A 25,579-nucleotide genomic window follows, 5' to 3' on the forward strand; every position below is an offset into this window, starting at 1 on the left:
TATGGCAAATAAAGCTGATGAAGTGGGAATGAGTGAAGGGAACTACAAAGTAATTACTTGCTTTATTATCTCCCCAACATCTGGTGTGGAATTGAGTTCAGCCTTTGAAAATAACATGGCTGAATATTCATCAGAAGTCCTTGGCTTAGTAAATTTGTGTACTGAATGTCCACACAATGAAAGCATGGATGTCTCTGAGTTGGCAGATCTCAATGAACTGGAGCAATGCTGACTTTGATCTTGGTCTCCCTTGGTGTAGGAAGAGGAGGAGGAGGAGGAGAAGGAGGGTATCATCCAGAGCTGCAGATCCTGATCATACAACGGCAGTTGTTGGAAGGGTTTCAGATGGTGACAAGATGTACGGAACAGAAGAGAGATGTCCCAACAACAACCTTGCACCCAACGTCATTAAGACCAAGGAATTGATTGTAGACTTCAGGATGGGGATATTGAAGCAACTCACACCAGTCTTCATAGATGCGATAACAGTGGAAAAGATACGCAGCGAAGACCCAAGCAAATTTCTACAAGTATGCCGTGGAGAGCATTCTAACTGGTTGCATCACTGTGTGGTATGGAGATACCACTGTACAGAACTGTAAAAGGCTGCAGGAAGTTGTAAACTCAGCCAGCTCCATCATGGGGAGCTCCACAACCTCCCCAGCATCGAGGACATCTTTGAAAGGCGATGCCTCAGAAACACAGCATCCATCATTAAGCACCCCCACCCCACCTTACAAATCCAATATGTGGTATGTGCTCTTTTATTGCTACAGAGGAGGTAGAGGAGCCTGAAGACACACAATCAGTGTTTCAGATATAGCTTTTCCCCTCCGTCATCAGATTTCTGAATGGACAATGCACTAACCCATGAATGCCGCCTTACTATTTTACTCTGTCTTTGTACTAATTTAATTTAATCTTTAAAAAGTGTATATATTGTATTTTGCTGCAAAACAAATTTCATAATGTATATCAGTGATATGAAATCTGTTTCTGATCTTAAATATTGTCAACTGGAGTGAAGACATTGAACTTGCCCCCTTGCAATCAAACAAGGTCCAAATGCACCGGGTTCTGCTTAGTCCTGAGTAATTGCTGTATGGGATTGCCTTCTATAATTGAATGTCCATGCAATCATAATTGCTGGTGAGAGAGACAATATAATGGTGTATTTTACTTGACGTTAGGAGAAATTGCAAGAGTTGAAATGAAGCCTAGGAAATAGTCCATGGTTTCAGGAAAGGTGGGAGGAAATGAGCTGTATTTCTCTGAAGGCTTTGGGACCTGTTAATCTTAAATATCCAAGACCCCTTAGTTAAAAATGACTTTCATTAAATTTCAAGTTTGCTTTGGAATATCTTTTCTATTTATGTTTTTCATTTTTGAAAATGGCTGCTGTTTGTTCTCTGGAAAAATTGATTAGTTTATCAAATTGAAATTGGTCACAGAATCACAGCTTCATCAGAGGCCATTTAGCCCACTTCGTTAATGCTGCCTCCAAGAAATACTATATCTCAATCCCATTTACTGATGATAGTTTAGCATACTTCTATCACCATGTGTAATAGACAGTATATTCCAAACATAAAAGCAAAAATACGTATTTACTGTCATCAGGTGTCCAATCAGATTGGAGATTCAAGCAAGAATTTTTGACTCTGGATTATGTATTGGCTTCCACACTAACTCATCAGGGTGGTGCATAATTTAAATGAGCTGCTGGAAATAGTGGTTGAGATGGGTATAATTAGCAATGTTTAAAAGCTGTCTCGGTAAGTACATAGGAGGTTTAAAGGGCTGTTGGCCAAAAGCAGGCAGATGGCACTCATTCCTTAGGCAATACAGTAGGCATGGATGAGTTGGGGTCAAAGAATCTCTGACTCTACACAGGTAGTAGCAGGACCCTGCACAGTGATCTGCAGAGAGATCTGAGGATCAAAATCTATGGTTCCCATAAAGAAGCTACATTGGCTCATGGGATGGTAAAGATGTGTCCAGCTTCCTTGCTCTTGTTAGTCGGGGTACTGAGTTTGAGTTTGGAAGGTACATTGCAGCTTTATTAAAACTCTTGTTAAACTGCTATTTGCCTACGCAGTCAGGAAGGACTTGTTTAATTAGTTCTGGACAACTTCAAGGACTCAAGGGAGTGTTGCTGTGCTGTACCGAGATTAATGTAAGCAAAACCACTGATGGTTTAGTACCCGAGGCACCCCTGCATAATATCGCCAGCCCATGCATTATTGCATGTGAATCTACCATTTGTATGATGATTAGTGTTCTTTACATTTGTGAGCTTCTGTGGTCCAAACATAAAAAGATGGTTTGAATCCAGCATGTATGTGAGGAGTAAAATTCTTTACTTTACGTCTCTGTTCAAATGTGCAATTATAGTAATTTATAATAAATATTTTGTACAACAGGACAGTCAATATAACATAGAAATACAGTTTATGTCAGCATGAATTTAATCAGTCTGGTGGCCTGGTGGAAGGAGCAGTCCTGGAGCCTGTTGCTCCTGGATTTTATGCTGTGGTATAGTTTCCCGGATGGTAATAGCTGGAACAGTTTGTGGTTGGGTGGCTCGGGTTCCCAATGATCCTTCAGGCCCTTTTTTACATGCCTGTCTTTGTAAATGTTCTGAATAGTGGGAAGTTCACATCTGCAGATGCGCTGGGCTGTCCGCACCACTCTCTGCAGAGCCCTGCCATTAAGGGAAGTATAGTTCCCATACCATGCAGTGATGCAGTGACGAGGAGTCCTGCAGGTGCTGAAAATTCAAGCAACACACATCAAAGTTGCTGGTCAGGCAGCATCTCTAGGAAGAGGTGCAGTCGCTGCCTGGCCTGCGTTCACCAGCAACTTTGAGTGATGCAGCCAGTCAGGATGCTCTCAATTGTGCCGCTACAGAAAGTTCTTAGAATCTGAGGGGCCATACCAAACTACTCCAACCATCTGAGGTGAAAAAGGCGCTGTTGTGCCTTTTTCACCACGCAGCTGGTATGTACAGACCATGTGAGGTCCTCAGTGATGTTTATGCTGAGGAACATAAAGCTGTTCACCCTCTCAACCCCAGATCCATTGATGTCAATAGGGATTAGTCTGTCTTCATTCCTCCTGTAGTCCGCAACCTGCTCCTTTGTCTTTGCGACATTGAGGGAGATTAGATTATGAGGATACTCAGTCCTCGTTTATTGTCATTTAGAAATTCATGCATTAAAAAATGATACAATGTTCCTCCAGAATGATATCACAAGAAAACACAGGACAAACCAAGACTAAAACTGACAAAACCCCATAATTATAACATAGTTAAAACAGTGCAAAGCAATACCATAATTTGAAAAAGAGCAGACCATGAGCACGGTAAAAAAAAAGTCTCAAAGTCCCGATAGCCTCATCATCTCACGCAGACGGCAGAAAGGAGAAACTCTCCCTGCCATGAACCTCCACTCACTGCAAACTTGCCGATGCAGCGCCCTGGAAGCACCCAACCACAGCGGACTCTTTAAGTCCGTCTGAAAACTTTGAGCCTCTGACCAGCCCCTCCGACACAGCCTCTCTGAGCACCATCCTCTGCCGAGCGCTTTGACCCTGCCCCGGCTGCTGAGCATCAAGCAAAGCCGAGGACTCGGGGCCTTCCCCTCTGGAGATTCTGGACCACACAGTAGCAGCAGCAGCGAAGCAAGCATTTCAGAAATTTCACCAGATGTTCCTCTGTGCTCTCACATCCGTCTCCATCAAATCAGGATTGTGCACAGCACCCTACTTGACAAATAACAGACATCACCACCAGAGTGGCTGCTGTGAGCTGTGTTGCGCCGCCATCTTCTTGAGGTTGTTTTCTTAACACCATTTTGATGACTTCCTCTCTGTAGGCAATCTCATTATTATTTGAGATTACGCCAATCAGTGTAGTGTCAGCTGTAAATTTAATTAGCAGATTGGAGCTGTGGATGGCGACACAGTCATGAGTATACAGAGAGTAAAGGAGGGGGTTAGTACACAGCCCTGAGGGGTACCTGTGTTGAGGGGCAGAGGTGAGGGAGCCCACTCTTGCCACCTGCCGGCGATCTGGCAGGAAGTCCAGGATCCAGCTGCACAAGGCAGGGTGAAGGCCAAGGTCTTTGAGCTTCTTTTCGAGCCTGGAGGGAATTATGGTGTTGAATGCTGAACTGTAGTCCAAGAACAGCATTCTCACATAAGCATTCCTGCTCTCCAGATGTGTACGGATGGTGTGTAGAGCTGTGGCTCTTGTGTCATCTGTCGATCGGTTGTGTTGGTAGGTGAATTGTAGGGGCTTCAGTGCAGATGGCAGCGTGCTGCAGATGTAGTCCTTGACCAGTCTCTCAAAGAACTTGCTTATTATTGAGGTGAGTGCGACAGGATGCCAATCGTTCAGACATGTTACCTTGGTCTTTTTAGGTACAGGGACAATGTTGGATATTTTGAAGCAGAAGAGCACTCTACACTGGCAGAGGGAGAGATTAAAAATGTCTGTAAACACACCTGCCAGTTGTGTCATGCATATCCTGCGTCCTTGCCCTGGGATGCTGTCTGGTCCTGCAGCCTTGCGACTGTCCACCTGTTGGAAACACCTGTGTACTTCGGCCTCAGAGATGACCAACCTGCCGGTCACATCATCTGTAGGTCTCCTCAGGGGCTCAGTATTGGTGACGTTGAATCAAGAGTAGAAAAAAAAATTAGCTTGTCTGGGAGAGAGGCATCGATGTTAGAAACTCCACTGCATTTAGCTTTGAAGTCTGCGATGGTGTGCAGACCTTGCCATAAGCTGTGTGTGTTGTTGGTGGAAAGGTGAGTCTGAATCTTGTCTCTATTGTTGTTTCACTGCTATGATGACTTTGTGCAGATTGTAGCTACATTTCTTGAGTTCATGTTGGTCACTGGCAACGTAAACTCTGTGTCGTGCAGTAAGTGCTGCTCGCACGGAACTGTTGATCCAGGGTTTCTGATTTGGGAAGACACCGACCAATTTCTGAGGGACAACATCCTCGATGTGCTTCCGGATGAAACTCATGACCCATCCTCGAACTAGGAGACATCCTCATCGTGGAAGACATTCCAGTCGATGTCATCAAAGCAGTCCTGCAGCATGGAGGCTGATTGGTCGGACCAACAGTTGACCGCTGTAACTACGGCCACCTCTTGTTTCAGCGTCTGCATGTACTTCAGCGCCAGAAAAAAGGAGTGATCTGATTTTCCAAATGGAGGGCGAAAGAGCACTTTGTAAGCGTTGCGGAAGGGAGAGTAGCAGTGGTTGAGTTTGACTTTGAGAATAAGTGCTAGACCTACACCATGAATGTAAAATAGCATTAATTGCTTTGGGCTGAGTAAATTTTTCATTGTTTTGTAAAGCCAGAGCTTTGCTTTAAAGTCTTAATTATTTCATTAAAAATATTTGGAGTAATTTTACCTACACTATGACCATACTGATGTCAGAAGTGGGGTTTTACTGTAATTAAAATAAAGTTCCAGAAATCTTATTCTTTTTGCTTTACTTGATGATGTTATTAATTTTTAAAATCGGTTTTGGCCTGAACCTACAATGTACTACAACTTGATATCAACAGGCTTTAAACAGGACCTACTGACAAAATTCCAGCTTTGATAATTTCAATGGTTTCAGCATTGTTTTCGCACTCTGGCTGATAATTGAAGCAAACTGTTGAACCTGTTGTGCTGATCTCTCCTTCTCCTTCTTCTTCTTCTCTTCTGTTTCCCCCTCCCCCCATATTTTTGTTAATAACATGTGTTATTAGGACCAACAGCACAGAGTATTTTTACTCAGCCGCTGAATTATAATGCAATATCTTCCTTTAATCACCTGCATTGCCATATTTCATCTCCCAGAAATGCGGACTAACATGGTTGGATGCTGACAGCATGACTGGGAGGAGCTTGCCCTGATGCAGCCTGCACATACGATAGCAGCAGCAGCCGCCACACGGCTTTACTGAGTCTCCACAGGCAGCTAATGCAGCAGAGCACTTGGATTCCAAGTGCTGCTCAAACCTGCCACTTCCTCAGCAATTGTTTTAGGATTCTGCGGCAGTACTCGAACATATTCTGCACAGGATTTTGTGTGGGGAGTTCCTGACTGAAAGATTGGCTCTTTTCACTGCAGAAGTGTTACGGTACTGTGAAACGCCCCCTCTACAATAGACCACCTTTTGCTTGATTTTTTTTTTGACACTGTCACTTTGGCAGCTATTTTCTCCTCATTTCTCTTTCCCTTTTAGCTTTTTGTTTTAAACTACTCTCTTTTTTTGTAAAGCTGTGCTGCATCACTAAACCACATTATGCTGTGCCCTGCACCCTTTGCCTTCCTCCTCCACCTCTGCTAGGCAGTGGGAGTATGGATGCTGCTGTTGTGACGACCTCTCCTTCTTTTAGTCCACTGCGGATCGGCATGCTGAATAATCCTGCTGTCAATGGGTGAGGACATTGATGCACGAAAAATCAACAACAGCTTCCTCCGAGACCATAACTATGTGACAGAAGGTATTGTATTTTTCATTTTATTTTAATTCTATAGCTTTTTAACCTCCACTAATAATTTACAATGCATTCAAGAGTTGGCTGTAATCTTGCAGAATAGCAGCAGGATCAGTGAAGTCATGTGTTGAATACCTTATCAGATCAGAAATGAAGTAATGAGTCAGCAGATTTTCTTCAAATGTTCACCAGGGAGAAACCTTTAAAATGCTGTTTAAAAGAAAAACCTGAGCAGGGTACAAAAAAGCTTCGTCCTGATTTAGTTGAATTTTTAAATCGGATGTTAAATGTTGCCTCCTCTGACCTGTACTTGATAGAGGCCTATCCCTTTAGAACTCACATTTGGAAATGTGTATTTTCTAGTTTTATGTCATGAATTTTGTCAATGTTTAGACTGCAGAGATTTGGCTCACTTGAGGGCTCCTCTACTTTGACATTTTAATTGAGGCTACTGTTCATTTTTGTCAGGTTTCTCAGTAATAAGAGCTTCGAACAAAAGCTGTAATAAAAGACAATACTAGATCACTGTGGTGTGGTTTTTCTGTTTCTCTATGTAACACAAAATGATGTGAAATGTTAAATTCTAAAATTGTTGTAAAAGTCTGTGGGTTACTTTGTGGTAATTTTTTTTTCCGATTCGTTAGAAATCTGTTGCATCTATGTTTGTTCTTAACTATGAATTTGCCCAAAAGTCTGTTGTGTGGCAGTACTACTTTGTCTCATTGAAGATGGGATGTACTTTCATGCACTTAGTGTTTCATTTCTGGTGTGACTTGCTGATGAGACGAAACCCACAGGCTAGGCGCTGCTTTCCAAACAGGGGAGTTTCGAGCCTTGGTTGCTCTTGCACACCTCCTTGTGGCCAGAGTGAAGAGAGAGATGCTTGTTTTCTTCAGAAACAAGCAGGAAGAGAAAGGTAATAAATGGATTTAATGAAGTTCTCCATCAATATCAAAGTATTTTAAACTGGGAATTGGTGGGGAAAGTGTACAATTCTAAGTTGTGTAGGATTGAGAATATTGATTGATTTGATGCCGCTGTGTAACTAGATGCCTGTTATTAGGCTCAGTGTTTCTTTGTTTAGGTGGCATCTTTTACCAATGTGTTCAAACTTTCATCCCATTGTATTGCAGTTGGAGCGGGATGAGCCTAATATCCTGCTTCTAACATATTGGCCAAGTATTTTGGCTAAAATGAAAAATTGTCCAGAGATGAGACTGTTGTGATAGACTAAAACTGAGCCACGAGGAAGTTGTAATTGGGAAGTATAGAAGTCTTGTTTGACACAGCCAACTTCCAGGAGAAAGGCAGTCTGGGTTGATCCAGGAGAATCTCATTCTTCCAGTATGTCTTATACTTCAACACAAGGTATAAACAAGTAACTACTTAATCTACTTAAACTACTTAACCTAATCGACTTTAACATTTGTGATGGGTAAATTTACAGAATTATATTTACAATGGTAGCACATCCCAACTGGCAAAACTTCTTTTAATATTTATTACAGGTGTCTGTTCCAAAAACCTCTGGGTACATACTCCAGACGCTCAAAATATACCCATTTTGTTGCAGTGTTGAAGGATGACTTCAGGAATATCCAACTAACCAGGAAGTTAAATGACAGAGCAGATCTCTCCTGAACTGTGCCCTAATGTGCCGATAGCAGGAACATTAATTGATTGTCTTCCATGTAGTTTCATTGGGACCAAATCAAAATGTCCCATACAAATAATTGGTTTCACTAGCCGCAATGTATCAGTTGGAAGTTAAATTATGTACAGATTTTATTTTCTGAAGATTTTTGGTTCTTATTTCAGTTAATTGTCACAACTACAGAATGATCTCTAATGGAGACAATATACTTGGTTGTAATCCAAATGTTATGTCCATTCTAGAAATAACTTCAGTTGGGCAAACTACTATAATGTGCAACATTCTGCTCAATCATTCAACACGTATCCACAAGTAATTATACATATAATCTAGCAGTATTATTTAAAGTAAAGGATCAGAGGTAGGAAGAGCAATCCTGGAGAAGTGTGTGTGTGGCAAAAGTTTGGCAGCAAACTTCCTTAAGAGTCAGTAGCAACTGAAGGCATGGCCACGAGTGTCAGAAGATCATGGGCTGTAGGGCTGTCTCACTGTAGATCAGTGCCTTGTAGAGCTGGAAGAGATTGGTATCTGTGTAGCATGAGGAATTTTGTAGAGCTGGATGAGTGTGGTATCAGTGCAGCATGTACTTTGTTCAGCTGAAAGACTATGGTATCAGTGTAGCGTGAGGTGTTTTGCAACGCTGGAAGAGGATGGTGTCAGTGTAGCGTGGGGAGTTTTGACACTTCAGTGACAAAATTGCAACATCTGTTTAAATTTTCCTTTAACATATGCCCACCTTTATGAATACCATAGCTTTTGGGAAGACATGTTTTATCTGGTGAGGAATAGCCCACATTTTCCCATAGAGATCCTAGAGAAAAACCTACTAGCCTTAAAATAAATAGTAATGCTAGTCCTTTCATTTGTGCTTAACAGCTTGGAGTTGCTGTGTGACATTGTCTGAAAGGACAGAATATGGATATAAATTTGAGATGCTCTGCTTCATATGAAATGAGAAGGAATTTTTAGCTGTGATACATAATATAAATAAAATGGCTAAATTAAGTAAGTAGTGCAACAACAGGAAAAAAAAAGTAGTGAGGTAATGTTCATGGGCTGTGTTCAGAAATTGGATGCCAGAGGGGAAGAAGCTAGTCCTGAATTGTTGAGTGCCTTCAGACTTCTATACCTCCTTCCTGATGGGAGGAATGAGAAGATAGCATGTCCTGGGTGATGGGGATCCTTAATGATGAGTGTCACCTTTCTGAGACACCCATCCTTGAAGATGTCCTGCATGCTACAGAGACTAGTGCCCATGATGGAGCCGTCTAATTTTACAACTCTTTGCCGCTTACTTCGAACCTGTGCTTTTGGGTTTATCAATTTAAGTCTGTAAAATGTAGATCATCTTATAGCTGCATTTGGTGCTTTTTGCTATGGTATGTTTTTGTCAGCTTTGAGCTGTTCTTTATTCCTTCAGTAAAATGCTAAATATTCGGTATCTGAAATGGAAAGTGACCTTTTGAGAGTGAGGAAACATCTGTATGGCTTGTCCAAAGGTGATGGTGCCATGTTTTGTTATGAACAGCATATCCAGTAGAGCCCTTCAAATAAATAAGTATTGTACTAAGTGCAGTTTGAAATGATTTTCTGCTTTATTTTTTGCTCATAGACAAGCAGTGCAGTTCTTGTTGAGGCAGATTGCCATACTTAGTAATGACTCTGCAAATTGCAATACTGGGTGATGAAAAGCATTGACTGCATTAATGATATATTTCCAATTCAATGTGAGAGTTATTGGTTTCAGGATTCAGATAGGACTAATCTCAAATTACAGCCCGAGATACTGTAAATGGAGTGTATTCATCTGATAATGGATGTCTTGGGATTAGTCTCCATAATGAATTCTAGCGGTGCACAGACCATTGTAGGCCATGTCACATTGTTGACCAGCTTTGCTGAATTATTAATTCGTTACAGATGTTGGTTTTAACACTCTCCTCAAATAGTTCAGTATCAGTTGCTTTTGCTGTGTAAGTGTCTACCACAAAACATTACAGATGAATTGAAGGATGGAAAAACTGTCCTGCAATTTCAACTAATCAGCTTCTGTAAACTCTCACATTGATTTATAATTTCTCAGTTTGCCCAGGTTATATCGTCAGAAAAGCACTTGGCTTTTTCAACTCTTAATTGCGGAGACTGCATTTTTTTGTAGTTAGTCCTTGACTACTCTGCAAATTTAGGAACAAAAGTATTCTCATTGATTCTGTATACAAATAACGTAAACTTACTGATGTAAGCAACAATGCTCTGTGGGACTGTAACATTTTTTTCTAAGTAAAAAAAAATGCAAGCCATGAAGCAATCGTGCAATTAACTTGTACTTCTAAATGAGAACTTCTGTTTCTCAGTGGTGTGTACAAAGCCTCGGTGTCTGGTAATTGGCCAGAAATTGTAGCAGTTGAATTGGTCTTGCTTACTTGGTGTCCCCTGGCCAAAGAAAGGAACAAGTCTGTGTTGTTGCTCGTTGTTGCTGTGTAGGTAGGGGGCAGAGATCAAGCATTGAGATGCCATTATGACAACTCTATGATAGCTGTGGATTTTGCTTTCATTGATTTCCACAGCCTGCTTGTAGACCATATTGCTGTCACCCTAATCTTGCAGCTTATGGCTTGATTTCCTAGAAACCTTTATAGACACGTGCCCAGGCACCTGTAGGGTACAATTCTGTAGTGATTTGGCAGAAAGCACGCAATGAACCTAGCATCACGAAAAGACGTGATGCCTGATCCAGCAGTAAATGGTTCTGGTCTGTTTGCTCCGAAAGAAAGCTCCAAATGGGATTGTTATCATTAAAGACCTTTGTGGTCTCTTCATAGCAAATTGCATTGCAGTGTGAGTGGTGAAGTGGATTGTGATGGTGGTCACTATAAGTCAGTAAGTTTGCAGGTATTATGAAAAATGGTAGCTGTGGACCATGAAGGTTCTCTAAGGCTCAAGCTTGTTGAAAAATTGGGCAGAGTGTTCACAGCTGGAATTTCATCGTGAAAGTAAGAGGTGATGTATTTTCAGAAAGGAAACCTTCTACACTGCCAGTGTAGTGGCTCAGTGATTTGTGCTGCTGCTTTAGTGAGGTGAGCTTGATCCCAGTCTTGGGTATTGTCTATGTGCAGTTCCCACAGCTACTGTGGTTTCCCCCAACGTCCCAGAGATGTGTTTGCTACTCTCAATTGCCCTCGGGTGTTGTTGAGTAGTAAAGAGGGCATATCAGAGAGAGTAAGTTGCTAGGAAATTGAGAGCAGAGATTATACAAGTGGGATAGGCCTGGTGGACTGTGTGATGGCCTCTGCTGTCATAGTAAATAAGTAGAGAGCAAATGCAGAGGGCAAGGAGAGGGAGATGAAATGTATGGTGAAATACAAGAGTTCAATAGACAGTGGAATCCTAACCTGCATCTTCACTTCAGTTAAAATAAGAGCAATGGTCATGATCTGAAGTTTCTGAATTTGACATGGACTAAAGCAGCTCTTCTGTTAACATGCTTACCCACAAAAAAGGTTCCAGATCTGACAAAAAAAATTAATTGAAGTCAATTGCTTCATTCATGAGGTGTGCTTTGTAAGATGTCTGGTGCTTCTAGCCTTTGGTGTGAAAAGATGACTTGTAATAGGCCAGGTTGAGTTTTATGTTTCATCTTGCTCTGCTGTCATGTATATAACCTTATGGGTGTAGCATATGTGTGTGAAAGTGATGAGGCATGTGTACTTGCTGCCCGATATGCTGCTGATGCTTAGGGCAGCAATGAGGGTCCTCCATCTTGCTGTCCTTGGCATCGCACACAAATGTAGAAGGATTCTTCATTGCTGTTACAATACCAGTTTTGTTTGACCAGTCAGGGTTGTCAGCCTTGAGCTGAACCTCTGTATGGAGGAGTAGTGGACCACTCTTAGTCTGGCCTCTACCCTTTGACCTGTTTGGCATGGGTGGACCTACCAAGAGCCAAAGCATAAAGCTCTCCAGGTCATTGAGGGACACATATCTCATGACCGTGACAAGGTTGTGGTCCTCTTGGAGGGGAGTCATCTGTATTGAAGATCAAATAACACGGTGTGAAGTTGCTCTGAGCAGGCTGAAACTAAATCGGATCAATATGTATTGTGTTTGTAGGTGATGCAAATTTGTGTTGCGAGAGGAGGATAATTTGAGCCAAGGGACAGCATTGCTTTGTAAAGCCTAGTGCCAAATCAATATCACATGGAATTTAATCCTCATAATTAAGGTGGTGCACTTTTGGAGGTCTTAAAAAGGTGTAAACAATAATAGGACCCAGATAATAGTGAGGAACAAGGACCTTAGCATCCATACCCTAGAATTCCTGAAGACAGCATTATGGGTAGATTAAGGAACTTTCTTTAATTATCTAGGGCATGGTATACAAGTGGGGAGTTCCTGGTACAACTTTTAAATGTTGGTTAGGCTGCAGCTGCAGTATTGTATTCATTTCTGCGTCCTGTACTGTTGACACAGCATAGCAAGGATGTGATTATACAGAAGAGCTGCAGATAAGATTCACCATGGTGTTGTCTGGGGTGGATCATGCAATGATGAGGTTTATTTTCAATCGAGGCAGCTGAGGTGGGGTGGGAGTGAAGAGGATGAGCAGAAAGTGATACACAAAACAATTGCATAAGGTATTTAGAAACATTTTCCCATAACGTGCATAAAACGGTATAAGTTAAAGCAAAGGGGTAAGATGTTCGGGGCGGGGGTCAGAAGTAATATTTTTACTCGGGTAGGTTGTAATCTGGAACACGTTACCTGAGTGGCTGGTGCAAGAATTTGAGTTTCAATATTGTAGAAGTATCTAGACAAGTGCTTGAATTGTCAAGGTGTGGAATGGTATAAATTAGATGTTGTTAGTCATAGTTTATTGATCCCGGGGGAAATTGGTTTTCGTTACAGTTGCACCATAAATAATAAATAGTAATAGAACCATAAATAGTTAAATAGTAATATGTAAATTATGCCACTAAATTACCAAATAAGTCCAGGACCAGCCTGTCGGCTCAGGATGTCTGACCCTCCAAGGGGGGAGTTGTAAAGTTTGATGGCCACAGGCAGGAATGACTTCCTATGATGCTCTGTGCTGCATCTCGGTGGAATGAGCCTCTGGCTGAATGTACTCCTGTGCCCACCCAGTACATTATGCAGTGGATGGGAGACATTGACTAAGATGGCATGCAACTTAGGCAGCATCCTCTTTTCAGACACCACTGTCAGAGAGTCCAGTTCCATCCCCACAACATCACTGGCTTTACGAATGAGTTTGTTGATTCTGTTGGTGTCTGCTACCCTCAGCCTGCTGCCCCAGCACACAACAGCAAACATGATAGCACTGGCCACCACAGACTCGTAGAACATCCTCAGCATCATACGGCAGATGTTAAAGGACCTCAATCTCCTCAGGAAATAGAGACGGCCTCAGTGTTCTTTGACTAGTCCAAGGGATTGTTAAATGGGATTAGTATAAAGATTGATGTTGACATGGTGGATAGAGGGATTGTTTCTCTGCTGCTTGACTGACTTTGAATTCAGTGTTGAGTCTGGAAGGCTGCAATGTGCCCAGACTGAAGATGAGTTGTTGCTCCAATTTGTATTGTTGTTCGGTCCAAGTGCAGGAAGCCACTGGCAGCTCAGTCAGGCTTGTAAATGAAGTGGGAGGCCACAGAGTACAAGAACCTTGTGTGTAGACTGAACGCAGGTGCATTCACCCAGTCTGCATTGGGCTTTTCCAGGGCAGAGGTGAACATTGAATGCAGTACACTGGATTGGAAGATGTACAACTGAATTGCCGCTAAAGACATTTAGGTCTCCTTGTAGTGGAAAGAGAAAAATGTTGAGGGGCAGATGTGGCATCTTTGGTGGTTGCATGGGTAAGTGCTGTAAGTAGGGAGTTGGCTGGTGAGGCTCAAGATGCAGACCATTCAAGTGCAAAGGGACATGGTCCCTTAAAATTTGGGGGAAGAAGGAAGGATTTACATTGTGGTGAAATCTGGCTAAAGGTTGTAGAAATTGTCAATGATCTGTTGCATGTAGAGGATACATTGGGGTGGTTGAAGTTCAAGGAAGGATTGAGAGCTGGGAATGTGGGAAATTAACAGGCACGATTGACAAAATCAGTGGCTGCTGCTTACTTGGATTTTCAGACAAGGTTTGAACATGAGACTGCTGAATATCCCTCCACAATCAGGCAGGAGGTACTGTAGCATTAGGACAAAAACTAATAAGATAGGAAACCACTTCTTCCTCCAGGCCATAGCACTACTGAGCTCCCTGTCGTCACCATCTTTTAACATGCAAGAAAAGTATCAGATATGCACTTTATTACCACAAGCAATTTAACAAATATTATTTCTGTTATGTGTGTCAGTTGTACTATGTATCATGTTGTGCACCTTGGTCTGGAGGAATGTTGTTTTGTTTGGTGGTATATGTGTATAACTGAGTGACAGTAAATTGAACTTGAAGAGCTTATGGTGTTAAAGGAAAGATATTAGCATGGTGTGAGGATTGGCTGACTAGCAGGAAGCAAAGAGTAGGATAAGCGACGTTTACTGATTGGCTGCTGGTAACGAGTGATATTCTGCAGTATTTGGTGTTGGGATCACATTTCATGTTATACAATAAGTCAATGATTTGGATGATGGCATTAACTCTCTGGCTACGTTTGCAGACCATGCAAAGACATGTGGAGGGGCAGGTGGTGTGGCTGAAGCAGGAAATCTGCAGGAGGACTTGGATTAAGAGAAAGAGAAAAGAACTGGTAGATGAAATATAGTGTAGGGAAGTGTACGATCATGCACTTTGTTATAAGGAATAAAGGCGTAGACTACTTCCTAAATAGGAAGAGAATTTAGAAGTCAGAGGTGCAAAGGGACTTTGGGAGTCCTTGTGCAGATTCCCAGAAGGTTAACTTTTAGGTTGAGTCAGTGGTAAGGAAGGTTGCATTCACTTCCAGAGGACTAGAAAATGAAAACAAGGATGTAATGCTGTGGTTTCATAAGGTATTGGTCAGACCGAATTTGGGGAATTGAGCAGTTTTGGGCCTCTTATCTAAGAAAGGTTGTGCTGGATTTGGAGAGGGTCCAGAGGAGGTTCACAAGACTGATCCTGGGATTGAAAGGATTAACATGGTATTGGATGACTCTGGGCCTGTACTCACTACAAGTTAGAAGAATGAGAGTGGAACCTCATTGAAACCTGCCGAATATTGAAAGACAAGATGGAGTGGATATGGGGATGATGTTTCCAAAAGTGGGGGAGTCTGGGACCGGAGGGCACAGCCTCAGAATCAAAAGATGTCCATTTTGAACAATTGAGGAACTTCTATAGCCAGCAGTTTTGGATCTGTGAAATTTATTGATACAGAGGGCTGTGGAGGCGAAGTCATTGGGCATATTTAAAACAGATATTGATGTGTTCTTGATTAGCAAAGGTTACAGGAAGAAGCCAGGAGAATGGGGTTCCAAAGGATAATAAAATCAGTCATAATGGAGTGGTGGAGCAGACGTGATGGGCTGAATGCCCCAATTATGCACCTATGTTTTATAGAAATCTGAGAGATGCAGTCAAGGGCTCTGTCAACAATAGTGGGGGGAGGGGGTGATATTGATGCCTCCCTTCAGGAAGGATTAAAATATTTCAGAGGCAGGTGCTCTTTGGTCTCAATGGCAAGTCATCATTAGAGTAAGTGCAATGGAGATGGGAGAATAGATTGTCATTGTAGGAAGTAAAATCAGATAGCTGTGGCAGTCTAGTGACTTGTAATGTGTGTTTGTGGCTGGCTGCATCTGAAATGTGATGACTTGATCCAGAAGAAGTCAGGGGTAGTGATTTCAGAATGAGTGCAGGAAGCAGCACCTGTATAGTCTTGTGCTGGAAGAATAACTGAGGAGAGAGTATAATTGCAACAAAGACTATTCCATTGTACTAACAAAAAGGGATGCTTGGCTTGGACTAAGTCAAGTTCACAGCGCTTCATGTTCTTCCATTGGAGAAAGTAGGTGGAGTTGAAGATAAAGTTCTTCAATGTGAGGAAAATGTTCAGGCAAGCAAATCTGTTGGTCCAGGGGAACTGGTTATGACTCTATGAAAGGAATAAGTTACAAAATGGTGGTGATGCAAGATTCTGCATCCATGGCAGAGATGACCAGGTTGGGACCAAAGAACTGGAAACTATCAAAGTGGAGGAGTGCATCAGAGAAGTGATGGATGAGGGTGGGAAGGCTCTAAACCAGGGAAGGAAAGATGGAGTCAAGGCAATAAGAAAATTGTTCAGCAGGCAGGAGCCTGGACTATACTGACGGTGCATCTTGGGCAGGAGATGGAAGAGGGCTGTGCAGGCATAGCTGAAGCAGTGTCTGGCACAAGCTGTTCTCTGGTCCTACACATCGGACCCTCCAGTCACCATTTCACATCTTTAGCATTCTACTTTGTCTGTACTCTCAACCTAACTGTTCTCCTCTTGTAGCCTAAATCCCTGTCTAACATGTCCCATTAACTGAGTGATCTTACCCCACAGCAGCTTTGGTCTTAGCTGATCAGAGAGATTCTCTCTGTACTATTCAATTTCCACCAGAATCAGGTTTAATGTCATTGGCATGTATCGTGAAATTTATTTTGCAGCAGCAGTACAATGCAATATGTAATAAAAAGAAAACTATAAATTACAATAAGAAATAAAAGTTACTAGTTCAATAAGAGCAAAAAAAAGGGAATGTACATGGGTTCATTGTCTATTCAGAAATCTGCTGGTGAAGAAACTGTTCCTAAAATGTTGTGCGTCTTCAAGCTCCTCTACCACCTCCCTGATGGTAGTAGTGAGAAGATGGAATGTCCTGGGTGATGGGGGAGGGGTTCTTAATAATGGATGCCAACTTTTTTGTTTAGGCATCACCTTTTGAAGATGTCCTTAATGCTGGAGAAGCAAGTGCCCATAATGGAGCTGGCCAAGGTTTACAACTTTATACAGCTTTTTCCCGATCCAGTGCAGTGGCTCCTTCATGTCAAACGATGCAACCAGTTAGAATGCTCTCCACAGTACATCTGTAGAAATTTGCTGTAGTTTTTGGTGATATATCAAGTCTCTTCAAGCTCCAATGAAAATTGTTGCTGTCGTACTTTTTGACAGCATCAATATATTGGGTCCAGGATAGACTTCCAGAGATGTTGGCACCCAGGAACTTAAAACTGCTGATTCCTCGATGAGGACTGGTATGAGCTCCCTCAACCTTCTCTTGTTCCTTGTTCTTACTGACATTGACTGTAAGGTTATTGTTGCGAAAACATTCAATCAGCTGATCTACCTCACTCCTGTATGCCTCCTCATTAAATCGGAAATTCTCCCAATAATGGTTGTGACATTGGCAAACTTACAAATGGCGTTTGAGCTTTGCCTAGCCACACAGTGACAGGTACAGAGAGCAGTGGACTCAACGTTCATGCTGATGTTGATTGTCAGCGATGTTATTTAAGATTGCACTGACTGTGGTCTCCTGATGAAGAAATCAAGGATCCAGTCACAGAGAGGTCCAGAGGCCCGGGTTTGGAACTTGTTGATTAGAACTCGGGGTATGATGGTGGTGAACGCTGAGCTGTAATCAATAAACAGCTGCCTGACGTGTGTTTTGCTGTTGTCCAGATGGCCCAAGCCTGAATGGAGAGCCAGTAAGGTTGGATCTGGAGTAGAACTATTGTGAGAACTATTATACAATACAATGCATATTGTATATCATACTATTGTATCTGCTATGTCTACCTCTGCAATTTAAAGTTAGCTTTTTACTCTCTCCCTTTTCTCTGACTGTCTTTAAAATGAAATGTTGTCTTGATTCTTTTTCCACAGATGCTACCTGATCTGATGTGTTCCCAAAATATTTAGTTTTATTGCCATAAGTAAAATATATTTTGTCTTGCAATATGCACTTGTACAGCTTTGTGTTGGTGGACATTATAGATTTTTTTTTCCAGAGTTGATGAATATAAACAAAATTTGTTTCTAAATTCTTGTTTTTTGCAGATTGTTTGAGCCCCACGTGTAACCGTTGGATTGAGATGAAATGTCTGAATCAATCTAAGGCATTTTTTTGAGGCATTTTAGTGACCAGTCTTAGCAGAAAGATGTAATCTACCACCATTATTTTAACCAGGAAGATTTTCCTACTGCCAAAGCAATGTTGTGCATGAACAAGCCTGATACAAATGTTGCTGCGTGATTTAGGCAGAATGCTAAGTACTGTGATACAGACATAAGCTTTGCGTAGGATTGCTGGTAAGCTTCCAGGTTATTAAGTCAATGCATAAGACAGCTGCCAGGAACTGCCTGTGTGCATGGTTAGCTAATGGGCTATATAGTTTGCTGAATGATAAATTCAAATTAATCAAATTTTATTAAGTTTGAGTCCCTCTCTCCCCCCCCCCCCCCCCCCCCACTGAGCATTGGGTTGAATCAGAACTTGACACTGCAATCACTGTCTATAAGACATAGGAGCAGAAATAGGCCATTGGACTCTGCTGCGCCATTTCATCATGGCTGATCCATGTCCTTCTCAACCCTATTCTCCTGCCTTCTCCCCATAACCTTTCATGCCCTGACTAATGAAGCAACAATTAACCTCTGCCTTAAATACACCCAGTGACCTGGCCTCCACAGCGGCCTGTGGCAATGTATTTCACAAATTCATCAGCCTCTGGCTCAAGAAATTCTTCCTCAGCTCTGTCCTAAATGGACATCCCTTATTTTTGAGGCTGTACCCTCTGGTCCTAGACTCCCCCACCAAAGGAAATATTCTCTTCACATTCACTCTCTTTAGGCCTTTCAACATCTGATAGGTTTAAGCGAGATTCTGCCCCCCCTCCCCCCCCAACATTCTTTTCAATTTCAGCAGGTACAGACCCAGTGCATTCAATCGTTGCTCATATAAACCTTTCGTTCCTGGAATCATTCTTGTGAAGCTCTTCTGAACCCTCTCCAGCATCAGCACATCCCTAAGTAAGGGGCCCAAACCTCGTCACAATACTCCAAATGTGTCCTCACCAATGTATTATACAGCCTCAGCATTACACTTATATTTAGTCCTCTTGAAATGATTGCTAAGACTACATTCACCTTCCAACCACTGATCCAACCTGAAAAGTTTTCCTTGAGGGAATCCTGCACAAGGACTCCCAAGTCCCTTTGCAACTCTGATTTTTGAATTTCCTCTCTTTAGAAAATAGTCTGTGCTCATATTCTGTCTACCAAAGTGCATGGCATGCACTTCCTGACACTGTATTCCAACTGCCACCTCTTTTACCCATTCTCCTAATCTGTCATTCTGCAGCCTCTCTGCTTCCTCACACTACCTACCCCTCCACCTATCTTCATGTCATCCACAAATGCGACCACAAAACTATCAATTTCATCATCCAAATCGCTGATATACAACAAAAGAAGCAGTCCCAAAACAGACCCCTGTGGAGCACCGTTTGTCATCAGCAGCCAACACAAGGAGGATCCCACTCTTTGCCTCCTGCCAATCAGCCAGTGGTCTATCCATGCTAGTATCTTTACTGTAAATACTCGAGCTCTTACCTTGTTCAGCAGCCTCATGTGCAGCACCTTGTCACCTTCTGAAAATCCAAGAACACTACATCCACTGATTCTCCTTTGTCTATCCTGTTTGTTATTTCTTCAAAGAATTCCAACAGATTTGTCAGATAAGAGTTTCCTTTAAGGAAACCATGCTGACTATGGTATAATTTATCATCGGCCTCCAGTTACCCCAACATCTTCTCGACCACTAAGGTCAGGCTAACTGGCCTATAATTTCCTTTCTTCTGCTTTCCTCCCTTGACAAGTGGAGTGAGATTTGCAATTTTTCACTCCTCCAGAACCATGCCAGACTTTACTGATTCCTGAAAGATTATTATGAAAGCCTCCACAATCTCTTCAGCCATCTCTTTCAGATCCCTGTGGTGCAATCAATCATGTCCAGTTGACTTATCTACCTTCAGACCTTCCAGTTTCCCATACACCATCTCCCTAGTAATAGTAACTGCACTCGCTTATGCCCCTTGGCACTCTAGAAGGTCTGGCACAGTGTCTAGTGTCAGAAGGCACTAGTGTCTTCCACAGTGAAGACTGATGCAAAATACTTATTCAGATTGTTCGCCATTTTCCTGTCCCTGTTACTATCTCTCCAGTGCCATTTTTCCAATGGTCCAATATCTACTCTCGCCTTCCCCTACTCTTTATATATCTGGGAAAAAAAAACTGTGATACCATTTCTTGATGTTATTGGCTAACTTATCTTCATATTTAATTTTCCCCATTCCCCTATTTTTTTAGTTGCCTTTGTTTTTTTTTTAAAAATTTCTCAATCCTCCAAATTTGCACTAACTTTTGATCTATTTATATGCCCTGTCTTTTTCTTTTATGTAGCCATGGTTCTGTCATCCTGCCTTTAGAATACTATGTTGGGATGTATGTATCCTGTGTCTTCTGAACTGCTTCCAGAAACTCTGGCCATTGCTGCTCTGCCATTATCCCTGCTCATGTTTCGTTCCAATCAACTTTGGCCAGCTCCTCTCTTGTGCCTCTGTAATTCCCTTTACTCCACTGAAATACTGATACATCTGATTTTAGGGTGAATTTGATTATATTATGATCACTGTTTCCTAAGGGTTCCATTATATTAAATTCCCTAATCATATTCAGTTCTTTGTACAACACCCAATCCAGAAAACCATCTTGAAGGCATTCCATAAATACTCCGGGGACCCAGCATCAACTTGATTTTCCCAATCTATCTGCATATTGAAATCCCCCATGACAATCGCAGCATTGCTTCTTTGACATGCTTTTTCTATCACCCACTGTAATTTGTAGAGCACATTCTGGCTACAGTTTACAGTTCCTTTTCTACAGATTACGAAGTATGCCCACAGGAAAAAAAAGATCTCAGGATTGTATGACAATCTTGGTGACGTGTACTCTAATAATAAATTTTATGTTGAAGTTTTGAACTTTGATCTGATTGGAGGCCTCTAAATAACTCCTTACAGGGTCTTTTGCCCTGGCAGTTTCTTAACTCTATCTGCAAGGGTTCTACACCTTCTGATCTTATATCATCTCCTTGTAAAGGTTTGTTGTCATTTTTTTTTTTACCAGTAGAACCAATCCTCCTCTGCCTACCTACCTGTTCTTTCGATAGATTGTGTATCCTTGGCTACTAAGCTCTCAACTGCAATTGTCTTTCAGTCATGACTCCATGATACCTACAACATAATACCTGCCAATCTCTAACTTCACTACAAAACCTACCTTATTTTGTATATTACATGCATTCAAATATAACATCTTGTCACCCTTTATCAATTTTGTTGCCCTTTTGCGTTGCAACCCAATCCTTTTATGTAACTCCATAGTGGATGTAATAACAGGACACTGAAAAAGATAATAGGATTGACTGATGTAAGGAAAATAGTGTCTGAATCTGGTAGAATTCTTGGAGGATGTGAATTGTAGAGTAGATGGGTGGGGGGGGTAGTGTGGTGGTCTTTTTGGACTTTTTTTTAAGGCTTACAATGAAGTCCTGCAAATAAGGTTGATCAGTAACATAAGAACATGAATTTGGGGTTTCATATTGACGTGGTTGAGAGCTGGATATTTGACAAAATGGCAGGTGGTCCATCTTTTGTTGGTGTGTTAATTAAGGGGATGTCTTTGGTTCACTGCCTGGGTCCTGCCTGTTAACCATTCATATCAATAACTTGGCTAAGGTGATCATATTTCATATTTCAGTGTTTGCTTATCACATGAAACCAGGTGGGCTGTGGCTAGAGAGGAGGATGTTAGAAAGCTTCAATGGTGTGTTGAAAATCTGAATGAGGGGACTCTGTTTGGGGGGGGGGGTGTTGTGTAAATGCACAGAACTGAAGAAGCTGCAGTGAACAATTAGGCATTGTTGGTGTTCAAAGGATCTGAGTGATATAATGCATGAGCCACTAAAACCAACATGCAGGAGAAGCAAGCACTTTGGATTGGAAATGTCTTGGCTTTTATTCAAGTAAAGTTTATTATCACCTGACTGTACAACCAAATGAAACAAAGCAAACACCCACAAAATATAAATCACACACAGCACATCAAGCAAAATATTACCACAAATAAGTTAGTAAATGTAATTCAAAGCGCATGCAGTGCGCAACACAGGTAAAAGGTACAGTAAATAGCTCACTGTCCAAGTGATGAGACCTTGGTGATGGCAGGGTGTTCATTGGTCTCAAGCCTGAGGGGGGAAAAGCTGTTACCAGCCTAGTAGTCTTAGTCCTGATGCTCCTGTACCTCTTTTCTGACAGTAGTGAGTCAAATGTATTGTGGGATGGGTGGTAGGAATCCTTAACAATGCTTTGGGCCCTTGGTGTACAGCACTCCCAGTAAATGTCACAAACTGCGGGGGGGGGGGGGTGATTTTGGAACTTGGTGCTCTTCACTCTCCATGGCAGAGCCATTGATGTGGAATGGAGAGTGGTTGACCTGTGCCTTCCTGAAGTCCGCAATCATCTCTTCTGTCTTGTCCACCTCGAGACTCAAGTCGTTCTCACTCCATTTGTCAAGCCTCTATACCTTTTCTCTGTATGCTGGCTCATGTTTGTTGCTGATGAAGCTACCACTGCTGTATCAACAGCTGACTTGATGCGGTTTGAATTGGGTCTGGCAGTGCAGTCATAAGCCAGCAGCATGGGCAACAGTGGGTAGAGCAGATTTCTGGGGGCACTGGTGCTCAACATGATGGAGCTTGAGATGTTGCTGCCAACTTGGACACTGGGGTCTTTCCATCAAGAAGTCCAAGATCCAGTTACAGCAAAGGGTGTTGAGTTCCAACAAGAGCAATTTACCATTCGATCTCTGGGGGATGGTTGTGCTAAACACTGAGCTAAAGGCGATGAACAACATCCTGGTGTCTGAGGCATCATTTGTGGGTATGCAAGGACAGCGTGGAGGGCCAAGGCTATGGCATTATTGGTCCACTGGTTTGAGAGGTGGGCAAAATGGGAAAGGTCCAATGTAGATGGAAGGTGGGATTTTATACGGTCCATTACCAACTGCTCAAATGATAATTGAGGTCAGTGCTACTGGGTGGTCCTTGTTCACGCCAATTACTGTTGTTCTTTTGAGTACAGGAATGATGGTGGCTGACTTGGAGCTGCAGTGACAATGGACTGTTGCAAAGGGATAAAATATGCCTGTTAAGACTATTTTATCAGGGTCGCACAATCCCTCAGCACCCATACAGGTGTATTGTCTGGCTCCACAGCTTTCTATGGGTTTACCCTGGCTCAGATCCTCTTCATCTCAGTTGTGGCCAGACAGTATGTCTGTTCTTTGGAGGAAAGGGTGGGTTTCCTTCAACATCACATAATTCATTGCATCAAATAGTGCATAGAAGGCACTTAGCCTATTGGAAAGGGAGGGATTGCTGTTGTTGACGCGTAGAGTGGACCTGCAATCTGTTATGGTTTATATACCTTGCCACTTGTCTCTGATATCATAAAGGTGCATGTGAATTTTCTATGAGTATCCTCACTTTGCCTTGATGGCATGGGAGATCATGGCTCTTGCTCACTTTAGAGTTGTCCTATCCCTCCGTCTGAAGGCTGCATCCTGATCCTTCTTCTGGAGCATTAGAAATCTTACCGCAATTGAATAGGGCCTGCCAAGTCTGTATACTTAGAATGTTTTGTACAGCTTTGGTCTCCTTGCCTGCAAAAGTTTATACTTGCCATAGATCAATTTCAGTGAAGATTCTCTTGATTACTTAGAAGGATGATGGGTGTTGTGTGAGAAGAGAGGTTTGTTGTTCTGTGTCTGAAAAATAACAACTTGCCTTGTAAATTTTCTTTTATATCCTTTCCTGTTTCTCCTCTAAATCCATGCCCAGCAGTGTTTGCTATTTCCACTCTGAAGGTGGGGCGTGGGGTGGGGGTGGAAACTGACTGTCCATTTTACTTGCATCTCTCAATTTTATATACTTCTGTCAAGTTGTTTCTCAGCTCCTCAACGTAAAAATATATCATACCAGGTTTCTCCAATCTCTCACTAGAGTTAATGCCCTCTAATCCAGACAACATCCTGGTTTACCTATTCTTCATCTTCTCCAGACTCCCACATCCTTCCTGTAATGTATTGACTAAAACTGCATGTAATATTCCAAACAATGGGATTCCCTACTTCTACAGAAAATTACTGAGGCTTAGTTATGAAGTTAATTCAAAAGATTGTTTGGAATTAATGCAATCCAGTCATATAGGGATAGTGAAGAACAGTGGTGTTAAGGTGGAAGATAAGCCATGATTAAATATTGGAGAAAATTGAAGGGCCAGGTGGCGGCCTCCTGCTCATTTATGAAGTATTTTGTATTTCTAAATTTTATCTCTTCCCACCCCTGGAGATCCTCTGTTGAAGTTGGCTGCCATTCACTTGTTGATGTGTTAAGCACCTGATTATTTGTTTAGTTGTACAACTTTGTTATAGAGAAGTCGCATGGTATGGGCTGTGAGCTTTTTGAGATGATGTAGCTGATTAATGAGTAGCTCATTTGTTTTTGTCTACATGAACTTTAAAGCATTCAACAAGGTCTCTCATGGCAGACTGATCCAAATTAATGTGGTGGAATCCACAGTGATATGCTGTGTAGAATCCAGAATTAGCTTGATCATAGAAGTGATGGAGTGTTAATAATTTATTTACAGAGCACTTTATATTCAGATGATGTACATCGAAGTCCTTTACAATGGGATAAAGTGCAAATGTGAAAATTTTAAAAAGCATGACAATAAAAGACAAAGATATTAGACAAAACCAAGTTTTTGAGGTTTTTGAAGTGTCATATGAATCTGCATCCAATGTAGATTTAGGAATTCCACACTTTAGGAGTATAATTCAGAGAAGATAACCTGCCAATTGAAGGAGATTGTTTGAGACCGGCAGAGGAAGATCTTGAGCAAGGTTATAAAAAGAAAATGATTCTGTGATGTACTCCCCTCTCAGACCATTAAGAACTTTAAAAACAAGTAAGAAGTTTCAGGATGCCAAGCTGAGTGATATGTTAACCTAACAGAGAAAAGTCACAGTGGTCAAGTCTCTGGAACTGAGTCTGCCTCTCACTCAGAAGGGAAAAGGGAAGAAGAGGCAGGTTGTGGTGATGGGAGATTCATTAGTTAAGATTACAGACAGGAGGTTCTGTGGGCAAGAATGAGATTCCCAGATGGCATGTTGCCTTCCAGCTGCCAGGGTCCAGGATTTCTTGGATCAAGTCCTCCACATTCTTAAATGGGAGGGTGAACAGCTTGAAGTTGTGGACCATGTAGGTACCAATGACATGGGTAGGACAAGTGACAAGAATCTGCATAGGGAGTTCAGAA

General features: G+C 42.0%; 1 protein-coding gene across 3 annotated transcripts in view; it reads left to right on the top strand.

Annotated features, from left to right (window-relative positions):
- LOC140196674 (serine/threonine-protein phosphatase 2A 55 kDa regulatory subunit B gamma isoform) overlaps positions 1–25,579 on the top strand; it is a 300,816-nt gene that overhangs the window by 83,149 nt on the left and 192,088 nt on the right. The window contains exons 1-2 of one of the 3 annotated variants that reach the window (XM_072256279.1): positions 5,971–6,155; positions 6,415–6,522. The exons of the other annotated variants lie outside the window; for them this stretch is intronic. Coding sequence (XP_072112380.1) covers positions 6,453–6,522 — 70 coding nt within the window. The 5' untranslated portion in view covers positions 5,971–6,155; positions 6,415–6,452. Of the gene's footprint in view, positions 1–5,970; positions 6,156–6,414; positions 6,523–25,579 lie in introns of those variants that run through there. 3 annotated transcript variants of the gene reach the window in all.

This window comes from Mobula birostris, chromosome 4 (genome assembly GCF_030028105.1).
Source record: "Mobula birostris isolate sMobBir1 chromosome 4, sMobBir1.hap1, whole genome shotgun sequence".
In the NCBI taxonomy this organism is placed as follows: domain Eukaryota; kingdom Metazoa; phylum Chordata; class Chondrichthyes; order Myliobatiformes; family Myliobatidae; genus Mobula; species Mobula birostris.